This window comes from Vigna radiata, chromosome 5 (genome assembly GCF_000741045.1).
Source record: "Vigna radiata var. radiata cultivar VC1973A chromosome 5, Vradiata_ver6, whole genome shotgun sequence".
Classification (NCBI taxonomy): Eukaryota; Viridiplantae; Streptophyta; class Magnoliopsida; order Fabales; family Fabaceae; genus Vigna; species Vigna radiata.
This window is the reverse complement of record NC_028355.1, coordinates 30,133,722-30,157,034: the sequence shown is the minus strand read 5'-3', so window position 1 is coordinate 30,157,034 and position 23,313 is coordinate 30,133,722. Positions and strand designations below refer to the sequence as shown.

At 33.3% G+C, this 23,313-nt stretch overlaps 2 protein-coding genes across 5 annotated transcripts; one reads left to right on the top strand and one right to left on the bottom strand.

The window, feature by feature from the left end:
* The first annotated feature begins 373 nt into the window (after positions 1-373).
* On the top strand, positions 374-4,952 carry LOC106759739. 2 transcript variants are annotated; one of them, XM_014643066.2, is made up of 4 exons: positions 374-573; positions 1,121-2,192; positions 3,260-3,624; positions 4,347-4,952. In XM_014643066.2, exons 2-4 carry the CDS (start codon positions 1,151-1,153, stop codon positions 4,446-4,448), a joined length of 1,509 nt encoding a protein of 502 aa, XP_014498552.1. In that variant the 5' UTR covers positions 374-573; positions 1,121-1,150; the 3' UTR covers positions 4,449-4,952. The 2 variants fall into 2 exon arrangements, with proteins under 2 accessions (XP_014498552.1, XP_014498553.1); XM_014643067.2 differs by having other exon boundaries at positions 375-573; positions 3,260-3,596.
* A 9,373-nt stretch (positions 4,953-14,325) lies between these two features.
* LOC106759942 (protein Iojap, chloroplastic) lies at positions 14,326-18,624 on the bottom strand. Of its 3 annotated transcripts, none has more exons than XM_014643338.2 (6): positions 18,318-18,624; positions 17,338-17,464; positions 15,779-15,917; positions 15,611-15,699; positions 14,769-14,909; positions 14,326-14,665 (listed from the first exon to the last, which is right to left on the bottom strand). In XM_014643338.2, the coding sequence occupies exons 1-5, from the start codon at positions 18,558-18,560 to the stop codon at positions 14,788-14,790; spliced, it is 720 nt and encodes a 239-aa protein (XP_014498824.1). In that variant the 5' UTR covers positions 18,561-18,624; the 3' UTR covers positions 14,326-14,665; positions 14,769-14,787. The 3 variants fall into 3 exon arrangements, with proteins under 3 accessions (XP_014498824.1, XP_014498825.1, XP_014498823.1); XM_014643339.2 differs by having other exon boundaries at positions 14,326-14,644; XM_014643337.2 differs by having other exon boundaries at positions 14,326-14,909.
* Positions 18,625-23,313: the final 4,689 nt, after the last annotated feature.

The window sequence follows — 23,313 nt, the reverse complement described above, 5'->3', positions numbered from 1 at the left end:
AATCTATATAGTTTTTTACTTAAGATTTTGAGATCTATTGAATTTTTTTAGTCAATTTTAAAATTTAGTTAGTTTCAGAATTCATTGAATTTATAGTTTTTTAATTGAATTTTAAAATTTGTTAAGTTTATTAATTGAATTTTAAGATACGGTTAAACGATGAGAGGTGCATTTGGTTAAAAAAAGAATCGGTGGTAGATGAATGAGAGTAATTATAGAAGAGAATTTTTTTTACCCTTCTTAAAAGGGTACTTTAAACATTTTGGAGGTGCAGATAGAATCCTTGGAAATGCTGAAGAAGAGCCCTCAGATCCAAATAGGAATAGCCCAATACATAAATCTGGACTTGGAACAATATTTTGGCCCAATCCATTTCCTCATCCGGCAGTGCCACCGTGTCCCTTTCTCTCTCTCTATGTTTCAGTTTTTCCTGCAATTTCTGTTTAGGTTTTCCATTTTGAAGCTTCGTTCGAAGAACATTCATTCCCAAATTGGCCTTTCTCTGCGATCACTGCTTCCGAAACTGAACAAGTTGAATATTTGCAGAATGGTAAAGAAGGAAGACACAGCGAGGTAACATTTGGGTCATCACATAATTATACAATAAAGCTCTTACTTTCTTCTGACATTATTTTATTCAATATCTTGAAGCGTTAATTTTGTTTTTGGTCAATGTCTTAGAGCCTCATTAATCTCCAATTTTACTGAAATTGATTCAATTTCAAATATTCATTGGGCTATTATTGATATAGTCAAGTTCCTATGCTTATGCAGTGTGGGTATGATCGTATTAGTGTCTCTTATATTATTAGTGTAGTAGAAGAGTTGGTAATTCGGGTCCCAGCTAGGGCTTTGATCCTGCTATTGTTATTTGCCTTTATGTGAACGGAATTTACTGTTTTCTGTTTGCATTGTCGTGCCAGAATTTGAAGACTCATATGATGGTTTGGCTCCCAGTTTGTCCTGAATTTCCCTTTATCATAAAATTTTTTGTGCTGTTGTTTTACTCACAAGATTAAATTTCCAGATGAAGCATTGCACATGAATTTGTCAAATTTGTTGTTTTTTTTCTTTTTTTTTTTTTTTCATGCTGACAGTTTGCTTGGTTCTTCCTGTCTAGATTAAGGTAGCAGGCAGAGTAAGGCATTTCATGGCAGGCAGTGGCCTGCAATCTTTGGGTCGTGTGAAGCTTACTGATTTAGTCCCTTCTGACGGTTTACCGTCTGATTCTTATAAAATATCCGTTTCAATTTTGTCACAATCTCTGGCTCAGTTTTCTGCAGTTATCATCCAGTTTCCGGCAAGTGAAGGTGCCCTTCTGAGATCTGGTTTAGAATCTGCTCGCCTTTATTTTCATCAAAGGGAAACATACCCACCTGAAGATATAATCCATAATAGTGAATCTCGTGAGTGGTGCAAAACATCTGGTTATTACGCAGATTCTCATTTGTGGCAAGAAACGTATGACTATAGACCCGGATTGACTCCTTCAGAACCTAATAATTCCATTGAGTTACCCCCGGCAGGTTTGGCAGACATATTTGCCTTATTTGGAAAAGCAGCAAGGGATATCCTGGATGCAATTAGCTACCATTTGAATTTGCGCAGCTCTCCATTTGTAGAAATACTAGATAATGTTCCCCTGAGAAATAGGGAAATTTCATCTTCAGTCTTGTCTGTTTGCTGTCATGCAAGGCCATCATTCCAGGGGCCACAGCATCATAATATAACTACTCAAGAGGATGGCCAATTGATTATGTATCCTGACCATGATCACCAGGTTGATAAAAGCTTGCTATCACTTGTCAAGTCTGACAGGGCAGGTCTACATGTAAGAGACTTTCAAGGCCGGTGGATTCTTGTGGATGGAGATCTGGGACCTCAAGAAGCTGTTGTTTATCCAGGGCTTGCTCTTTATCAAGCAACTGCAGGATATGTAAACCCTGCATTGCACAAAACCGAGATTAATATGGAGGCTAATATGTATGGACGATGTTCTTTAGCCTTCAAGCTTTTGCCTAAATCAATGACCAGCTTGGACTGTTCTGAAATGCGAGCGGCAGGTTTTGGAATTGAAGCTCAGTTCCAGCTTCCTGTCCCAGTGGATGATTTTATGCAAAGATCTCATCCAATAGATCATCTCTTTAACCGGCCTAGTTTCCAGTGCTTCAATTTCCAACCAACTCATGATGGTATGTCATGTACTTTTCAAAACTTCATTTAGGAACATGCTTAATTTTGGATAATTCCTGTGTTAATTAGTGATATCTGTAGAGTTCTGGTAATAATTTGGAGAAAAGTTACCATTCCTTTTTCTATTATCAACTGAGATTGTGAGGAAACACATTATATTCTGTTCTCTCCTAATCATTCAAGGAACTAGAATGAATTTTAAAGCTTTCTTTTTCCCTGGGGGGTGGAATGAATGTCACAGCAAATTATTTGTCTGCTAGAAGAATGTGCAGAACATTTATCCTCTTATGTGAAGAATGTAGGTATTTTACACACCACGCGAGTGCATGTTGGTTTCCTTAATTTTCCTTTAATTGAAAATCCCAATATTACCTGATTCTTAGGAATATTACTCTTTGAGAGAAAATAGGAAAATGAAACTAACAAGGTACAACTTCATTTTCTTTATATCATATAGTATGACCAAGCCTCTCAAATATGACATTACTATTTTTTGTTGTGTATCAGCCCCCGGCACAAGTTAGGTGACAAGCTGGTAACATGTTCATTTGCTTTTGGGATAATGCTTATTTGCTTAAGAATAAGGAAAAAGTCCATAATTCATTAAGTTTGCACTTAGATTATTTATCTGGCAGAAGTGTACCTTTTTGGCGTCCTGATTCTTTGAAGCATAAACAGAAATTTCAGTATTTGGTGTTTCATGAGAATTTTTCTTTTTCATGGGAATTTTTCTGTTTCATGAGTATGACTGTATTGTTGTGATTGAATCAGTGTCAATTCTACTTTGAGCTTTTGAGAAAATGCTTATTTGCTTATTAGTAAGGAAAAGGTCAAGAATTCATACAGTTTGCACTTAGATTATTTTTCTGGCAGAACTGTACCTTTTCCGCTTCCTGATGGTTTGAGGTTTAAACTTTTGTTTCCTTATTTAGTTTTTCTTGAGAATTTTTTGTTTCACGAGTATGACTGTATTGAGATTGAGTTATAGTTTAAATCTACTTTGAGAGTAGTCCTTAGTGGAAAGTTTTTAACAGCAGGTCCTTGGGTCGATGAAATGCTGGTACAGGATCTATGAAGACTTTGATGAGGAGAAGGAAGCAAACTCCCAAAAGCAAGCCTTTGCCACCTTCCAAGAGATTAAGGCTTGAGGCGCAGAGAGTTTTGAAAGAAAGGGTCCAGGATATTGCAGATAAGAAAGGCATCAAGCTTCGGTTCTGTAATCTCAAGGAGTGTGAAAGTCACATTCACAGCGTAGACAGCCCATGTGCAAATATACGAATGGAGATAGGGTGGCCTCTTGGTGTTCCTTTTGTTCATCCCCATGATTTACCTAACAAGGCTAAGCTGGGTTTTCTTGAAGCATATGAACCTGGTTGGACAGAAGCCCATTTAAACTCAGACAGGCTAGTCAACACTCGGCTAACTTTAACTGTAACTCCTTTTGCAAGTTTCATGTCCATATGACTATTCATATTCTTCATTTCATCTAAAATTGTCTGGTAAAATAGTTGTAGTGTATCTAAAGCCGAAAATATGGTAATTTTTTCATGGTGATGAAATGGTTAAGGAAAGTTGAACATAAATGATTAATTTACATAATTTTAGTTTATAGCCAAAGTCTTCTCGTTACCCTATCAACGTGTTCAATGCTATGATTAGCAACATGAAGCATGTTAAGCTCTTTAAATTACATATTGAAAAAACCATGGAGATTGCTGATCCTTTTGTTGAAAGACTGTGAGCCTGTGGTCCTTTATACTAAACATCCTTTTGTATGTACTTAGTTACTAGACTTGGAGTGAACCAAATTACCATATGTTACATAGCAATGTTTAAGACATAAAATACGTAGGCTATGTAATGTAAAAAAAAAAAAAATTAAAAAAAAAAAACCTGAAGCTGAAGCTTGATGATGGACACTTGAAATCTAGTTATATCAGTGGTTGAGAGAAGAGCCAGAAAAATGTTGTGGTTGGGTAACTTAGATATAATGATATGCATTGCCTTGATTCAACGATTTTGTAGAGTAGTATATTCTGATTCATTTGTTTTAGGTAATAGGTCCTCTTGCATCTACGGAGTTCACTCTCTATGTTAATTTATGATTAATTTAACAAATTAAGTTTAATATGTTCATATTTTGGTGTCTGCAGGAATCAGTCCCCCTGATTTCCAACATATGGGCAACATATGACCAGGTTGTGAAGATAGGCCTATATAGTTCTCAAGAGGGCTCTGAACCTATTCGTAGCTAGGTTTTAGAGTTTTATGCCTGCTGTCTATATATGCAACTTTTGAAACAGTTGAATGAAAGGAACGTGCTGTTTTGAATTTCATAGATGTTTGTTGTACATTTCTTAGCTCTTTGGATTATTAGACGCCAATCCAATCAAAATGAAGGGTAGACTCAGTTCTAAAGCGGATGGAGGTGTTGCTGGCCACCATCAATCAACCATATATAAAATGAAAAATACAGTTTACAGGTCAATAGAACTATTTTAACCTGGAGGAGTGCAATGGCTATCAAATCGCAACAAGTTAAGGCGTAACTTTCTATCCTTGGGTTATGTCAAGCTACCAGGAAGTGCAAATAGGATAGCGTTATGTGGTGAGATAGCACTGTGGCCTTTTCTTTTCGTTGTGGAGCTGTATTTTGTCATGGTGCTATATGTTCAGCTATGGCTTGACCTGGTTACTTATTTTGCACAATTATAATTGTGAAATTAGAGGCTGTGCATATCAAGAGGCATTATCTCTCATGAAGTGTATGTATTTCTATTATATTAAAATAATTTGATTTAGAAAATACAAAAAGTAAATAATTTGTTAAGATTAAATAGTTATCAAATCCTCAAAAGTGCATAATATCTTTGACATGATGCATAAAAGGAAAAAAAAAGTCCTACATGGCAAAATATCACCAACATATTTGTTTTGGAGAGCTTATCCCTGCACCTCCAATTTTTCAGAAAACGGCAGAAGTGACTTTTGGTGAAAATTTTTTAATTGAAAGGTAAATGTTTTATTATCATTTGATTGACTATTGACCATGTTAATAAACGCATAGCAGTAGCCTCTCCACAAATCCTAGCTGCCTGCACCCCTTTCGTCTTCTTCCATCTTCTTGCCTTTCCTCTTCATCTTATATCTCTTCATCTTATTTCGTTCATTCTCCTCTGCTTTTGTTGTTCTTCATCCCTTTCTGCATAGATCCCTATCCCTCTGCATAGATCCTTTTGTTCGTGGACTTCATCCCTTTGTTTTCCTTTCCTCTGAGCACTTCCGTTTCTTCCTCCATTACAACACAGCACATCACAGGTTCATTTTTCATGCGATTCTTTAAATATCTTTGAAATTTGAGATTGTTTGTTGCATTGTTTTATGTTTAAAGTGAGATGTCTAGCCAAACCAGTTTCGAGGACTTTGTGAACCATTGATGTTAATGTTGAGGAGTAGAAGCATGAGGATGTTACTGAAGTAGAACAAAAAGTTGGTGGATTTTTAAGAAGTTCACATGATATTTTACTATTGAATCACTATGTGGAGTATGTTGCACATGTCTTCTGGTAGGGTCACGGAAGTTCAAAATTTGAATTTTAATGGCAATTCTTTAATTTTAATAAATTTTATATTAATTCTTGTTGTGTAGAATGGATGGGAGATCAAGTTGATTTTCCATAGTAAAAAATTAAATAAATTTAGATCATGTCAAGAAAGAATTTAAAAATTTGTGTTGAATTCTTGTATAATGTTTCTCTAATATTTCGTGTGACTACTCCGACAAAGGTTTGTTATTGGTGTTTACTGAGAGATGATATTTTGAAACAAACACTTTTCATCTCCCGGTGGATGAGATGTTCGTGACATAGAATGATGTATCGTCCATGTTGCACTTCTTGATAATATGACAATTTTGTAATATCGAGGAGTTGAAATTTGAAGAAGCTCGATCGATTATTTTGGAGCTTTTGGGCATGGACAGTGAGAGGGCTAATGCTCAGATGAAAGAAACATGTGATCAAAAGTTAGGCTGAGCTGGTTGAGAGTATGATGATTGTTGTGAGTAGCATTACTACGAGTGTGTTGCACAAGCATATTTGTTGCATCTAGTTTGATGCACTATTTTCGTAAATAAAAGTGCCACATCGATTCGTGTGTCGTACTTGGTTTTGTTAAGAGACTTGTGTACATGTGGCGGATATGTTTGGGATGTTGTTGCATTAGTCCACATGTACGAGCAACTTAGAGATGCTAACTTTGCTGCAACAAAACAAATGGATGGATATTTGACTCTTTTACAAGTATACATATATTTTGTACTTTGATATTTGTTGTTGTTGTTGTTGTTATTGACAAAGGGTTAATTAATTTTCTTTCAAAATTGGATTTATGAGCACCTCTCTAGGATGAGAATGAGGCGTGTGTTGCTTACTTACGATAAGGACAAATCTTATGCCGCCTACTGGGTGACAGGGAGACAGGTTTGTAGCCTAGTAGAGGCTAGGTCACATTTGGATGGACTCACATAGATGAGGTGATCTGGTACCTGTATGAGTCACATTGGACCACTCCCCCATTTTTGGAGATATATTAGGTGGATTAGGATCGGTGAGATGCTTCACCGACATTTGCCTTAATGTGTCTTGAGACAGTTTGGGTTTCAGCAAATCATCCTACAACTGTTAGACGTTGTTGTAGAGGTGGACATACTCACCACTAATGGTGCTTGGTTGCATTGTGTAGACACGTTATAAGACATGTAATTACTGACCTCATCTCTGTCTGGTTTTGTTAAGAGGTACCTACAATGGTTCAGAAGGGTATCCCATTCATAATTTATTCTTGTTGCCGACCAGGATCGACCTAGTCATGCTCCTCGACTATGACGACATAATCTAGATGACGGTGCTCGCTGGTCGGATATCACCCATAGATTCTGGTTTGTTGGTATGTTATCCTACATTCTTTATGTTATAAAGTTTATTTATGAATATTTATAAATTTTTGTCACCATTAATGCAAGGTTCTTTGAGGCACATTACTAGAATTTTACAGACGATGATTTCTTGTCATGATGTGAGCGAGGGGATTATAGCATGGGATTGTACGTCCTAGGCCCTACAAATAGCTCATGTGTCAGTTGAAGAACATTCATCGAGTAGTAGAGGTTGTCGGAATGTACGTGGCAGACAATCATTTTCATCTGGATAACATTATCTTCTATTATTTATTCATTTTATTAGGACTTTTTATGTAATATTTTGATTGAAGGAACATTTTAGGAATATAATTTAACATTTTAGTACATATTTAGTGAGTCTTGTGGATCTCCACCCTGAACTTCATTAAAGTTTGACCATATTTGTTGATCAAGTAGTAGTTTGATCTCAAAATCTGATGGCATACCCCCTAGCCATGGGCAAACACTTTTAAGAATGATTGAAATCACCTGTGTTTAGACTCTTTCTCTTGGGCAATCTTGGGTCATTATGGAGCTTCTAGGGTAGGTGGTGGGTGTCGCCGCCCAATCAAATTTGACTACATAATAAGAAATGCAGTATAGCTAGGGAATGACCTTAGGTCGTCTCTCAAGAACCAAACTGCGGTTCAGAATCAGGTCTAACATAGTGGGGGGGGGGGGTTGAAATGTTGTTTGTGGATGCGGAAAAATTAAAATGAAATTAAAACAGTAAAAACGAAACTGCTACAGTAAATATGAAAATTCACGCTGGAACTGGACAGCTCTGACCTTTGCCCAATGTTTTACCCATAACTTTTTCTACAGAGCTCTAAATGAGATGAGGTTTTTTTTCCTGGAAAGTAGACTCAATTATCTTTCATTTGATATATAAAACATAGCAATTGGAGCTCTGGTCTGGTTGCAGTTATTTTTTTAAAATCGAGTCCAGAGAGTGAAAATACTAAACCAAATACTAGACTAAACAAATATCTAAACACAGTTAAATTAAATTAAATGCAAAACTAAATTAAAAACATGAAATCCAACTCAACAACTATGTGAAATTAAATTAAAGCACAAGAAAATAAAAAGACAAATTTATCTAACTACTATCCTAAGGGGAAAGTTGAAATAAAATTGAAAATGCAACTTGCTGGAATAAAAACATTAAATGAAAAAGTACTCTTCTAAACTTCAAGTCAGTTCATCATATTTTCTAAAAGCAAGCAAGATGATTTTAATGAAACCTCTGAAATCAAAATTTAATCAAAAGGTGCATAAACCAAATTAAAAAGGCAAATAGTAAATCAGCAATAAAGTCAGATTAGCATGGCTGTAGCCCTCCATCTCTCAATGTCCGTGTGCCTCCCAATGAAAAGATTAAATCAGCTTCCTTCCAACACGTCAGCTCCTCTGAAATAATCCATCCAGACCGTGCCCCTGCCAAGCAATTCAATTGCGCTTTTCAAATGGAAATAAAATAAGTGTTCCAGGCCGAGAATGATTTGGCAGCTGCAACAGCGCAACTATCTCCTCTTCAATCAATGCATCCACTATTATAAAAGAAAGTTGAAATGAATAATAAAAGAATTAAGACGGTGCTCTTCATTCACATTCACCCAAAATCTAAAACCTTCAACATGGTTTCAGCAAAGAGAAAAATATTCCAAAAGCAAAAATAACGTTGCAGCCAGAGAAAACTTTTTCTTCCCGAGAGAATTCAAAAACAGCATAAAAATGACGGCTGGTAGCTTTTGCAAGGGCCGTGTGTCACTCCAAATAAGGGTGGGGTCCACCCAAAAACCCTAGGGTTAGGCCAAGTGTCCTAAATCTATGGGCCCCTCATATTTTTAATGGCCCAATGTGCAAAAGTTATCCAAAAAGTTTAAACAATTAAATTACAAGATAACTAAAATTTAAAATGTCTAATCTTAGAGTCTTGAATTTATTTTGTCTCCTTCCCAATGCTCCAAATTGTATCTCCAAAATTTTCCCTGAAAATAATAATGCAAATAATTAGCTCAGAATATTCAAATTAATTAAAATTAGAATTTCCGGTTAAATTAAGCACCTTTAGGAAAAACGGGAAAATATCAGACAATTAAACACAATTCCCTGATTAATCCTAACACAATAAACTAAGTGAAATCAATAAAATATCGACTCATCAGTAGGAATAATTTGGGTCTTGTATTTTGGGCCAAGTAGTCTAGGATTTATTTGGACTTTGTATTATGGACTAAGTAGTCTATGATTTAATTTGAGGCTTGTATTTTGGGTCAACAAAGGTCAAGGCTCAATGTTGACCAAAAGTGGATGTCCATGAGCTTAGGTTGACCATGTGGTCAAAATTTTAACCTAGCTTGTTGGACAAGGGTATGTGGGTCCTCCCATATGAGAGTGGTCATGTGTCATGCTCACATTAGAGATGATTTCCTATTGTTAGTGACCACATGTCACTCTAGGAATGGGAAGGATTCTCCATAAGTAGTGTGTTTAGGGAAAATTTTTGCCTTTGTCTCCTAGTTAGGTTAAGGTAGTGTGTTTAGGGCTTTGCTTCTACATTTTAGATACAGCCTTAGCCTATAAATAGAGGTGTCTCCATCGTTGTATTTGCACTTTGAGATTAATGAAGAAATGATGTCAAAATATTGAGTCATTCCCTGAAAAGAACACTATAAAGAAAACAAAATATTTTTTAAGTTTTTCGACAGAGATTGACATTGCTTTTATGTATTTTCATTAAAAATGAGAAATCATGGTTATGCAATTCTTTATAAAACTATTTGAAAATGATTTTTCAAAATGATTTTATTGTTTCTAATTGAACCGAAAAAGGATTAACCTTACTCCTACGTATCTCAATTCATGATGCAAAATCAGAGATCACCTAGTTCTCAACGAAAAGATTGTTCGTTGAAAACGTTGATGCTTTTAGTTTTTTTTAAGATTTTGTATTCTTTTGGTAATTTTGGCATGGTTGAACTATTAAATATTAAGACGACATGAACAATCATACAAATACTCATACTGTTATAAAGAATGATATTAAATACTAGAACAACGTGGACAATCTCACACAAGTATTTATACCTTCAAAACATTATTTAATTATTTAGAAAAATAAAGATATTAAAGTACTAAGACAATGCACACGATTACACAAGTACTCATTTAAAAACATAGAAAAATCATTTGTTTTTAATTTTATTTTTATTATTTTTATATTATTAAAAAATGTGAGTATGTGAGATAGTGAAGGACACATAAAGTTTAAGATAAGTGTTTAAAAATGAAATAAAATAAAAATCCCAGATTTAAAATAACCCAAACAAAAAACAAAGCTAATAAGGTACATAATAGTAAAACAATTAGTACCGTGAGCAATTACTAAAATGTGTGTAGTGAATACTAAGGTATAACAAACATAATAAAAGAAAAAAAAAAACAACAAGCATATAACGAACGTGGGTTAACAAAATGTGGGGATGCCCATAGTAAACTTAAAACAAAGAACCCAATATAGACCTTTCTCTTGGAACAATTGGATTTCTTACGAAATTACAGCTCCTCATTCCAAACCTTTCAAGCATTTCTCTAGCAAAATTCCTTTGGGAAATATAGATGCCCTTACTACATTGCAAGACTTCTACCCTCAGAAAGTATCTCAACTTGCCTAGATCACTCATATCAAAAAATTCATTCTTTATTGACTCCTTAAAATGAACCATCATTTTTCCATAATTTCCAGTAAAAACAAGGTCTTCTACATATAACCTAACGATTAAAAACTTACCTCCTTCATTATTAGTAAATGTACCCTTCTCTCACTCTTACAAAAGAAGAAAAAGAAAAAAAAAAGCTAGAGTTTAAAAGAGATAATGTAACATCCCATTTAAGAAGTCACGAAAAAGTGTAAAGTGATTAAAATGTTTAAAACTAACTCTCTTGTACCATCCTAGTAAAGAAAGAATTAAAATTTTATTGTTCTATCGTGTAGACGAACAATATAACAAATAATATTCAAATAAAATATACAAGTTAAATCACATTGTCTATAAATTTTATTCAAAAGTAAAAATAAATAAAATCCTTGAGTTCTTCCCGTCCTCTTGTCGCTCTATACAGTATCAGGAGCATCCTTCATGAAGTATTCGGAGGAGGTGTTCATCCCTTATGGCCTTCAGGGAAGTGAGTCTCATATCTTATGGTAACAAGAGATGTGTTTTCTAAACCCTTATACTTTTCATTCTGGTGATTGTAATATATTAAAGACACATATTTGCGATAAGAAACCAAATCACCCCTCTTGGTTTATTGTTCATGTTAAACATTCTACTACACCACTCTGACATGGTAAAGGGGTGAAAATATAAAAATCATAGGGTATAGAAAATTTTTGTGTGTAGTCCATTTGAAAAAAAAAAAGTGTATAAGTAAAAATTGAAGGTGTAGGGCAATTTTTTCTTTTCTGAAATTTGCTGATTTTGACCTTATTATGAAGCTTGAAATAATTTTTTTTCACATTTTCAATGAATCAAATTTAACTTCAACTGTATCAATAAACATTGGAATATCCCAAAAATAATTTATGCAACTAAAAATTGCTTTTTAAGACATTTTTATTTCACTAACTCGATAAGTCCAATTGTCACACATCTTTTAAGCACAAAAATTGAATAAAAAATTAAAATTAAAGCTTAAATATGGACAAAAATATGCATTCATTATCGTCCTAGTACTTGGTATCTTTTCTTTCTCAAACATACCAAAAAATACAAAATTTCAAAATATAAAAATACTACATTACTAAAAAAGTCTCTTAAAAACTATGTGATCATGATTCTCTATTAATATGTAAGAGCAAGGTCATTTCTTATTTGGTTCATTTCCAAATAATCAAATCATTTTCAAATAGTTTCATAACATTGATTTCTCATTACGAATAAGAATATGTAGGAACGAGGATTAATCTCTATCGGACCAAATTTTTAATTTTTTCTTACTAATTTTTGAAAAATTTAAACCAACTCAACCTCTAAAATTTAATTAAAGGAGCCGCTTTCAGGCAGACTCTGTAGGTATTAATACTTCATTACCTATAACTGACTCCTAGTTCTAAAAATTTGGTTTTCGTGGACTGTCTTATTTTATAGTTTTCTATAATAAACTATTGTAGTGACTCATAAACCTCTTTTAAAACTCATTTCTTTTTGGTTCATTGTTCTGTTGTGATTTCTTTTGCGACACATATGGGTATTGTAACACAGAAAAACTCTAGAAAGGGAGATTTGAATAGAGTTTTAAATATTTTTGCAAAACAGTGTTTAATCTCTTTTGTAGGGATTAAAATGCCTGCAATAGTTATTAAACACATGAGTATTTAAAATAACGTTTAGGGAAAAAACCAAAAGCAATAAGACATGCTTATTTTTATATTGTTTTGATTCAATTTGAGCTACATCCAGTTCTTCCTTAAGCACTCTTAAGGGGTTCCACTAATCACAAAGGATTATAAATGAGTTTAACCACTCTTGGTATACAACTAATTCAACTAGTTAGGATGAGTATAATCACTCCTAGTATGAACTAGTCTAGCTAACTAAATGGTTTAACTCCACTGAGTTAAACTCAGAAATATTTTCACTTCGGAAAGAAAACAACGTGTTTTACAGATTGTAAGAACAAAATATGTAGCTCTTGTAAAGAGGATTTGAAATCAATACAAAGATATTCTGAAAACTCGTAAAGAGCTTTTTCTTTTTCAAAGAACAAGCATTAGACAATGTAAGCTTTAGAAAATAGCAACGAGAAAAAATGCATAGATAATTCTTGACTCTTGATTCTTCTCTTCATGCAATCCTCTTTATATATGTTTCTATGAAAAAGATTTGTTACTCAAAGCTTTTAACTTTCACGTAGGAATGTAGCCTTTTTAACTAGTTTAGAAGCTCTGTTGTGTCTCATTGATGTAAAATTTTATTAAACCTTGACAACCTTTAAATAGGTGCAAATCGGGCCTTGGACCAAGTACAAATAATAAAAAATGACAATAAAATATCAACTCACTTAAAAATAAAATCTACTTATTCTATCATAAAATAATATTCTACCTAGGTAAATAGAAAATCATAACTACTCATTCCTATTTTATCTCTATCAAATCAAATCAAATATTATTATACCCAAAACTAGACATTAGATGTGTACTATCATTTAACAAATTTCTAGTCTATACCTTNGTAAATAAGGGGTTTTAAGTTTTTAGGATATTATCGGCAATCATAAAAAGACAATTCTCTTTTAATATAGCAATTTGTGCAACTATTTTACGATTAAGAAACAATTGCTTCAGTGTATAGACTATTAATTAAATTACTATAAATATAAGATACTTTTTGATTCTCGCGAATTACTGCATTTATTTATTTAAGTAACTTATAACGTTTAAGATATTTTTAATATATAACATTTAGCTCTTTATGTTTAATAACCTAGACGGTTTATGTCGTTCAATACTATTTCGTTTAAACGTTTTGTTAAACTTCAAAATTAAATTTACTTAAGCGATCCTATATTAACACAATTTTTAGATAATCTTATCTTAACACATATAGTTTAGACAATCTTTTCTTAGTATTTCAATTTCCACTTTGAATAACTTTTATTCAAATGATATTATACATATAATCATATATTATATCAATTTATAACAAATGCAATATTAAATGTCTTTATTATTAAAACTATAACACTTAATATCTATAGTTTCGTATAATATTTACAACGTCATTTAGTTAACTTAAAAATAACTTAAAAATATAAAATATAGTATTTAATATTATAATTGTTATTTGAAAATAGCTATATTTATATTTGCCGTGCACCAAGTGTTGGAATTGAGTTCATCAATTCATTTTTAATTAATTTCCAAGATAGACTTTACATAAAGCTTAAGCTGAAGTTAGTTTGTTAAAATCCTTGTGAATGGTGAATATAGTGTAGAGTGGAAATAGAGAAAGAGAGTAACAAAACTTGTTCTCTTAATTATTTTGCAAAGACAATAAAATTTTAACCATATTACCAACCTTCACACAAAAATGACCATATACATCAGGATCATTATAAAATATCCGGAAAAATTCTTAGCCTTTTACCTTTTAAGTCCAAAGTAAATAGGAAAAGAAGAGAGCAAAAGGTTCCTTTGAATCATCATTTTCTTGTCCTCTTTCTCTGGTTTTAAATATGGAAGAAAAAGAATACATGGTTTCACAAAACCCACCTAATTCAAACTAACGGAAATCAAATTTCAAGACGGACTTCAACAATGTCTCTATACCCATTTGCTAAAGATTTTTAAGAGGAATTACCACTCTAATGTAAAAATTCAGAAAAAGAGACTTCTGAATGCAATGAAATTGTGCCTTTTCGCTTCCCCATTGAGTGATTCTCCACTCCCATCCCAGCTAAAGGAAAGCTCAAATTCTCCTGCTGATAAGCACATTGGAAGGCCTACATCATACTCACGTAAACAAACCAAAGCTGGCAGTGATTAATAGACTTCTGAAAGCTGGTCATTATAAATGTCTTGATCATCTTGAGTTTTTTCAATTACCCGCAAACAAAAGGTGCTGTCAACTAAGAAATGGTGGTTGATTTTCAAAAGGAAGCTCTACTGGTGTTGCATTACCATAAAACTCTTCCAAATTGTAGAAAGTTCTCTGTGAGGGAAGGAAGATGTGAACAACAACATCACCTGTAACCAATAAACAATCACTAGAGCCATAAGGATCACACAGTACTTAACAAGATTACAAAACCAAGCCTAATCCAGAACCAGTGAAGCAACCGTTTCCATTAATTAACTACAAGCATAGACCAAGTGCACTCTTGATCTGTGCAATTATATAGGCTTTTTGGATGACACAATTTTTTGTTGATTGGCTAAAACGGCTCTGGTGGGATCAAAGAGGGTAGAATCTGCTCTAAGGTATGGTGTTGCATCATGTCGGAGTACAATGTATTTAACAAGTTTTGTCTTTGCAGGTGTATGTTTTACACATCTTGTTGGAGTGCAATGGCCAACTTCAAGGGATTTCTTTGGGTAAATGAAGACAATTAAAGGGCTTTACTGAATTGATGTACTCCTGCTCTCTGCAGCAGACTCTGTTCTTTGTTAATTTTCAGATGGATATTTTATCCTTCAAGAAAATGCAGTTCCTCCCTTTCTAAAAGTTTTCTTCTTTTCATCATAAAAGAAACTGGGTAGAAATTTAAGATATACAACTTAAGAAACATGTTTTGTAGTAAGATGGCATCAATTTGAGTGGCAGCACTACATGGTACCTGTTAGAAGGGAGGTTGGAGTACGATGGCAATGGCATGTAAAGCTTTGTTCTTAAGTGATAACAAGATTTGTATTAGCAGGTTATGCTATTATAAATTAAAATCACTTACCGAAGTCCAACAGGGTCCATGAGTTGGGCTTTGTATCTCCTGTTGGAATTTTTCCATATTTCTTCTCAGCTCGATCTCTCATCCTGGACCTAAAATGCAATATCAACAAAAATGAAATCCTCAAACATTGCCTTCTCAATATAAAGATATCAGTGACAGAGCCCTTACCCGATAGCATCAATCTGGGGACGAGAAAATGCTGTAGCTATGATAAAAAATCGGGTCCAGTAAACAAGTGGCTTCACAAACAAGACCTTTATATCTGCTGCCTTAACATCACTTGCAACCGAAGCCAATTCCACAGCAACTACAAATATGACACTTAGCAATTAGACAGTATTTGAGGCTCGGTATATTTCTCCCTCTCTTAAATAGTTTTGTATAAGCAGAAAGTAACTGAACTAGTTTTTCAAACAGTTGAACACACTTGTATTCAGGGGAAAATAACATGATCTTACAGAAAGATTCCATGGTACAGAACAATTAAACAGAAAAGTAAAAACCAATGCACTCAACTGAGAAGACATATTTACAAATTAGATGTTAGCAGAGAGGATTTTCTGCTTCGAAACTCACAAAGAAGATTCACTCATGTACTTAATAAAATTATAATTGTCTCGCTAAAATTTCTTTGTATATGTTTAATGTTATAACAATAAACATGGAGATTAACTGTGTTCACACATATGTAGTAATATTCTTACAAACAGAATCTACTTACTCATCGATTAAATAAGAATGACACAGAACTGAAAGCCTGGCCAAATCCAAGCACAACAGGTATATGGTGGAGAGTGGCCATGGAGGCACGTTAAGTAGCGTGATTTTGTTCACAAGCACACACAAAAACAATTACATTTATCAGTTAAACAACCATATCGATAAAAATCTTTCACCAACAAATAGATAAGCTAAACAAATTTAAAATATCAAACAGGCTGAGTCCAGTAAAAATATTGGAGCTTATGTAATTTATTTAAATGAGGCTCCAATCACCCAACAAAGGTGAAGGAAGATCAGGGCATTTATGGGTATCCACTTCCCTTTACAGCCCCACGGCAGCAAGAATATTCCTTATTTTCTTCTGCATTAATTTATTTCAACTTTATTCTCTCAGAATTTATGTTTTATACCTGCCTGTGTATCCATGTACATGGGGAACACACCCTAAAAGTCTAGGCTATTAAGGAGAAAGAATAATGCACTTCAATACATCATCGAACATCCACAATACCCAAGTTCCTATCATAGGATCACCACCCATAAGAGCTGATGTCTCACGGCTTTCATTCTAGGGCACTTCATTTAATTCCGTGTTGTTCAGAAACCACCGTGTGTAGTCCTTTATGACGCACCAACAACTGACTTTGATACCAATTCATAAGTACTCAAACACTTGGAAATTCAACCTCAAAAGCTAGCCATCAAGTGGGGAAGAACAAAGCACTGAAATACTCCACCAAAGTTCCTATCACTCTAAAAATTGTAAATATAATTTTAAATCTCTAAGTAATATACCTACCTAAAAATTATAGAAATGAACTCGCCTTTTTTTGATATTCTTATTCCTAATTTGCTTTACAAGCTTACTATGTAATTTATTCAGATAATCTGACAGACGAATCTTCTTAAAGAAACCTGATATAATCCAAAAGGTTGAAAGACAGATTGTACATAAATGTAAACAAGGTGGAAAAAAATTCTGACAAAACTTCCTTCCAGCTTACATGACAGGCTTTCAGCATCATCATCAATCTCTGCGCTAGCAGGCTTTTGGTCTTTTCTGCTAAATACAACTTTTCCATACTTATTTATTAAATCTTCATACATGTCATCTGTGTCTTCATTTACATCCTGCAAAGTACACAACTTTTGTTACTTACGTCCCCTTAATGCTGATCATCAACCGCAATTTAACATGACAAAGTTTACAGAAGTATTTAAATTTCATTAGCAAGGATGTCAGTTGAAATTTGATGTTATAAATCCATGCAGCACACAAACAAATAAAATGTGAAAAGAGTCCTATAAAAGACAATTGACCTATATTCTCATTTTAGCAGTTAACATCCAAGTGAGTTCATAAGGTACACTGTTTTCAAGACTAGAATATATTGCGATGAATAACGAGGGGATTGGAAAAAGAAATGTGGTGAAGATGACAAGGTTCACTTGTTGTCGCAAAGATAAAGGACATGAAAATTAATATTCTCTTTCTTCCTCAATAAACAGTCTTTTTCACAAAAATCAGGGTGAAATAGGGGAATTAAATTTGTAATTGAAAATTTTAAAGCAAGTAATTACATGCCTAAGTCAACATTTTATAAAAGTAAGCTTTCAAATTTTCAATACCTCACCTTCCGGAAGACAAAACTTTGTTGTTCCTTAAGTACTTATAATGTTTTCCAACCAAAATTGGAATTTCACATCAATAATTATCATAATAAAGGTTGGTAATCAATATATGTTAATAACGTAAAACTCCAATTCAAACAACAGAAGGATACTTGTATCTAAGTCTTTTACTCTCTTGGAACCCAAAATTCAAACTCAACCCAGAAGATTTATAAAGTGCTACAATGTTATCCAAACTGTAGCTGGACTTTAAGCATGATATTATGCAGCTATATTAAATTAAATTAACCAACAATTTTTTTTTTTAAAAAAAAAAAAACCGAAAATTGCAAGGAACAAGATTATATTTTACCGAGAAAAAGCTGTCTTCGGCTTTTCTACCGAATGCGCAGCTCGACAGTGAGTTTCGCTTCTTGGACTTGAAACCATTGATGGTGTGTTGCTGTAAAGAAAGCTCCTTTATGCACCAACGACTGAAAACCATTCTGGGTCTGGGAGAACACTTGGCTTCGAGATGAACCAGTTCGCCGGAAAAGTTCACCGTCAGCACGATGCCGGCACCGGCGAGAGACAGGACAGTGGATGATGGTAGCATTTGTCCCGGCGAAAATAGATATTTAGGAAACAAAAAGATAGGGAAATGAAACGAGCATGGCTGTCGCGATATTATTGTAATTTCGTTCATTTTATTATTATTATTATTATATTACTTTTAAACAAACATTTCAATCTGTTCCGTTTCTCTTATTTAAATATTTTTAAAAGAAAAAAAAACTTTATACAAACTAAAATGAATCTAATTTGTAAAAAATATAAATACCTTAAAAAATTCTTAATTTTAATTTATGTTAAAAATAATTTTATTTTTGAAAAATTAAATTATATTTTTCTCTTGTATTTTTTACATAGAATGTGAACCATATGACCATCTAGTCAATCATAACCTAAATAGTAAATCATATTTTAGATAGTCAATCAATCCATCAAGCTCATTCATCACCAGAGAGACTAGTCAACTATGCACCAGCTTGAATGGTCAAGCACCAACTTGAGGAGCAAACTAGTGAACCTAGTTGTGTCAAGCACCAACTTGAGGAGCAAACTAGTGAACCTAGTTGTGTTCACTAAATAGGCTGTTTGCCCATCTGATAAGTCACCAAACAAATTGGCCGATATATTAGAAAGTGGGTTTTAAGCCTAACTCAACCCCACAAAACCAACTTGTAAGGTGAGGTTTGCACCCCACACCCTTTTCACGCTAAGGTATAGACATCTCGTACGTGGTAGTAGAAATTGGGTGATCCGATAACGACTCGACAATGGGTGGAATATAAATGCCCAAGAAACTATCGTTAGGATAGGCTTTAACCATGGCTCTGATACCATATTAGAAAGTGAGTTTTAAGCCTAATTCAATCCCACAAAATCGACTTGTAAGGTGAGGTTTGCACCTCACTTATATATTATAAATTGGCCTTATCTCTAATCGATGTGGGACAAACTAACAAACCCAACCGGTCACCAAACAGGTCGGCTGCTCATGCACCAACTCGGATAACCAAGCACTAGCTCGAAGAGTAGGCCATCGAGTCTGGATGACCACCAAACAGATCATCGAGCCTTGAATTGGATCACACAACAGAGGAAAGCACAACCATCAATGACAAAATATAAGACTTGATCTGAGTGGGTTATGAGTGCACATTTGTGCCCTCATTTAGTGTTTAATCTTGGATTGGTTTTTGTACTTTAAAAGAATATTTTAATTAGGATATTTTATAATTGGCTTTATTGAGCATGAGATACAAAACATGATAATAATAGTTTTTTAGTTGCAAAAATGAGGTGCGTTAGTGCAGCTGCGGCTAAGTTGAGTTCATGAAAATGTAGAAATAAATTGGTCAAAGTTTTATGATACGTTAAAGATAAATGGAAAATAACAAATAATCAAAACCACAAAAACTCAAGCTAAGCATTGCATGAAGAAGACAATAAAAGAAGGAAAAAGTGAAAAAAATAGTTAAACCCGAAAGAGGAAATTGGCAAAAAAAAATTTGGATCTTGCGGTTTTCTCTATTTTTTCTTCAAACAGAGCTTTGATAATTAATAAATGTTTATCAAAAAAGATAATTTGAGAAAATTATATCTTAAGATATTTTATTTGATATTTTTAAATAATTACCTTATTTAACTATATCAATAAATATCAAAAGATAATATTTGTCAAATCTTTTTTAATCTCGCAAAGATTTTCTCAAATAATTTTAGATCTTTACAACAATCAAATATATCTTGAAGATATTGAATTATTTAGAAGATAATTGAAGGAGATTACGTTATCATAAAGAATATTACACCAACAGAAAAGCCTGAAATAAAGTCATGTCGAATTTCTATATAAAAGAGACTCAATGAAACACATTAATGGAGCTTAAGAACCCTTCAGGGTGTTCTAATTTCATCCTCTCTCTTTTATCATGTTCTTCACCCTCTTTTCTTCTATTTTTACATTATGTCTGTAATGCCTCAAATTTCAGAGTGTCACGGGTTATTACAAAAACTGATAAATTTCAAAACTTTATCATAATGCGGAAACGTATTTTCAAAAACCATAACATTTAAGCGTGGATAATGTTCAAAACATGATAGTTCCAAAAGTCTTATCCAATTACATATTAAAATAAATAATGGAAATAACAAAAATAATAAAATAACTTTAATTACATTGTCTTAAAGTCCAAACTATATAACTTTAAATAAAAATCTCAAGTTTGTCCTCCATCATCTCTTGAATCTATCATGCTTCATCAACATCTACAACATCATCTGCTCCTGTATAACACATTATAAGATCATTGCGATAATTTCATTCCCAACACATAAACACAAACATGTATGGGGTAAGCTACCACTAAAACAATCATAATAATAAGATATAAACACACTAAGCATATCAACTATAAACAACCACCCCATACCCGATAGTAAGAACAATAGAATTCTTAATCCTCTAACATAACAATTCAATCACAAGGAATTACTTCATTTTGGATCCTCGATCCTCGATCTTAGATCCTTGATTTTTTTACCCTTGATATCATCCCTAACATCTCACACCTAGATCCTTGGTCTATCCAGTCGTAACACCTATGCTAACTACTTACTATAACCTTTATAGTAACACCACTATCAACATAACATCACCTGGAGCATCTCCAATACCATGACCATCATCATAGACATACCACCATCATGACTTTCTCAGTCACGAACAACACCATGAGCAATCACCAAACCATGAACACCATAGTGGAAAGAGTTAGTGTCACTCATGTACCCTACCCCACCCGCTTGTAGCCACTCATATAGACCAATCTATAGCCTTCCCAATAGATTTGCTCGAGTAGTCCCATAATCCAACTAAGGGACATGTAATCATGCCACCAAAGACAACGAAAACACTATCGCTCTAACACAAGGAAGGTTCAATACCTGAACAACCCTTCCTTAGCACACAAGGTAAAAGGAAGAACTATCCATATATAAACACAGGATTTACTAGGTACAATAAGTAGACTTGACCCTAAACATAACCACAAATCTCATTATTTGATTATCATCACGTTCTATTGCACCTCCAGCTTGATCCACGTTCGTTCTTCATGAAAATGTACTTTTATGATGGATTACACTGGATAATCGATTATCATCGATAATCGAATATTCCCAAGAAGTTCACATTTATTCAAAAATACATTGTGATAATCGATTATTACTTATGATAATCAATTATTATTACCATAGTTCTAACACAACAAATTTCTATATTTATCACATATGAAAGGTAATCGATTATCATCCTAGATAATCGATTATTCCCGAAACAAAACTCAATACAATGCACAAATAATTGATTATAGCTAGTGATAATCAATTATTTTCAAACCGAAACACATTATGGACAAAGTTCAAGTGTTCAAAACACACATACATCAACCCTAGATCACAACAAAACATACCCAATACATCATACATGTATTCCAACCTCATATACCCTTATGAACAGACACTACTGCATACATTACGTCACTTCAATCATCAAAAACCCATCATCATGTAGATAATATCCCAAACAAACCAAATATTCTACTAATGATTATCATACCATCTTTATAACATATATTTGTATGATAAAACCCTAAATTATCATAACTTTATCCTTCTTAGCATCAGACTCTATTATGGGATAACCCAACAAAACATACATACATTCATAGGAAAAACCCATCATAGATATTACCTAAACCCTATCCCTATGCATACACAAACCCTTACCTAACCATAACCACAAATGATCATAATCATAATCATGTACACATGCATCAAGACAAGGTTTATTAATCAAGATAATTAAGAACATATAACATACAACAAACAAACAAACAAAGGTAAGCTTCCACATACCTTGGCCAATACTAAGGCTTTATCTACACTAAAAAAAACACCACAAATCTTCCCTTGCACTAAGGCTTTGTGAAACTCTTTCTCTTTTCTCCTAGAAAGCGTCTCTTATTTCCCTTATCTCTCTCTTTTTCATTTATAGATTTAGAGTAATAATGTGCAGACCTTTGTTTCCTCTTCTCCTTTTTATCTTCTTTCACTTTATCTCTATCTTCTAGTTTTAATAAAATCTCTCACTTAATCTCACAAAGATTTCCTCTCCTATTTTATCTCAACTACTTTGTAAAATATCAACAAGTACTAAATCCTCCTAAGATTTACGAAATCTCTCATTCACATTTCATATTTTTCATTATTTGCATCCTTTTACTTTCTACACCCCCTTAACTTAATTTGTGTACCATTTAATATAGGTAAAAGGCCCTTTTACCCTTAAGTCAAAAATACGATTAAAAATCTAAGTTTCTCCTAAACTCTTCTCCATAGGAATTGAACCCTCATCCATTCAATTCTAAACAACATCTATACCAACAAACCAACACATAACATTGGTAATGTCACATACACACACAAATCACAAAATTAATAACATACCAATCATGTGTTGCACTTTATTAATAATAGCACTAAATAATTAATATAGAAATTATAATTCTAAGAAACAACTAAACATTAAACACCAATTAATAAACAATAATACTTAAATCTCAAAACCACATTATACCCTAATTACTTCATTTTTTCCAAGTCTTACAATGTCCACATTCCATGGAGTGGTAAGTCTTTGGGGTTGATTCTCCTGTAATTTCTTAACTGGATTCTGAGGTTAGATAAATAAATTTGTTTATTCTTTTTATTCTTCTTATGATTTATTTTTATCTATGTCT

What these genes read in the sequence shown, in the direction of transcription:
- LOC106759739 (XM_014643066.2), top strand. Translation starts at nt 1,151, where the DNA reads ATGGCAGGCAGTGGCCTGCAATCTTTGGGTCGTGTGAAGCTTACTGAT. An exon ending in TTTCCAACCAACTCATGATG is followed by an intron (nt 2,193 to 3,259) that starts GTATGTCATGTA and finishes ATGCTGGTACAG; the next exon opens with GATCTATGAAGACTTTGATG. An exon ending in ACACTCGGCTAACTTTAACT is followed by an intron (nt 3,625 to 4,346) that starts GTAACTCCTTTT and finishes TGGTGTCTGCAG; the next exon opens with GAATCAGTCCCCCTGATTTC.
- LOC106759942 (XM_014643337.2), bottom strand. Translation starts at nt 18,560, where the DNA reads ATGCTACCATCATCCACTGTCCTGTCTCTCGCCGGTGCCGGCATCGTG. An exon ending in CCGAAGACAGCTTTTTCTCG is followed by an intron (nt 17,465 to 18,317) that starts GTAAAATATAAT and finishes TGTACTTTGCAG; the next exon opens with GATGTAAATGAAGACACAGA. An exon ending in TGATGCTGAAAGCCTGTCAT is followed by an intron (nt 15,918 to 17,337) that starts GTAAGCTGGAAG and finishes TCATATTTGTAG; the next exon opens with TTGCTGTGGAATTGGCTTCG.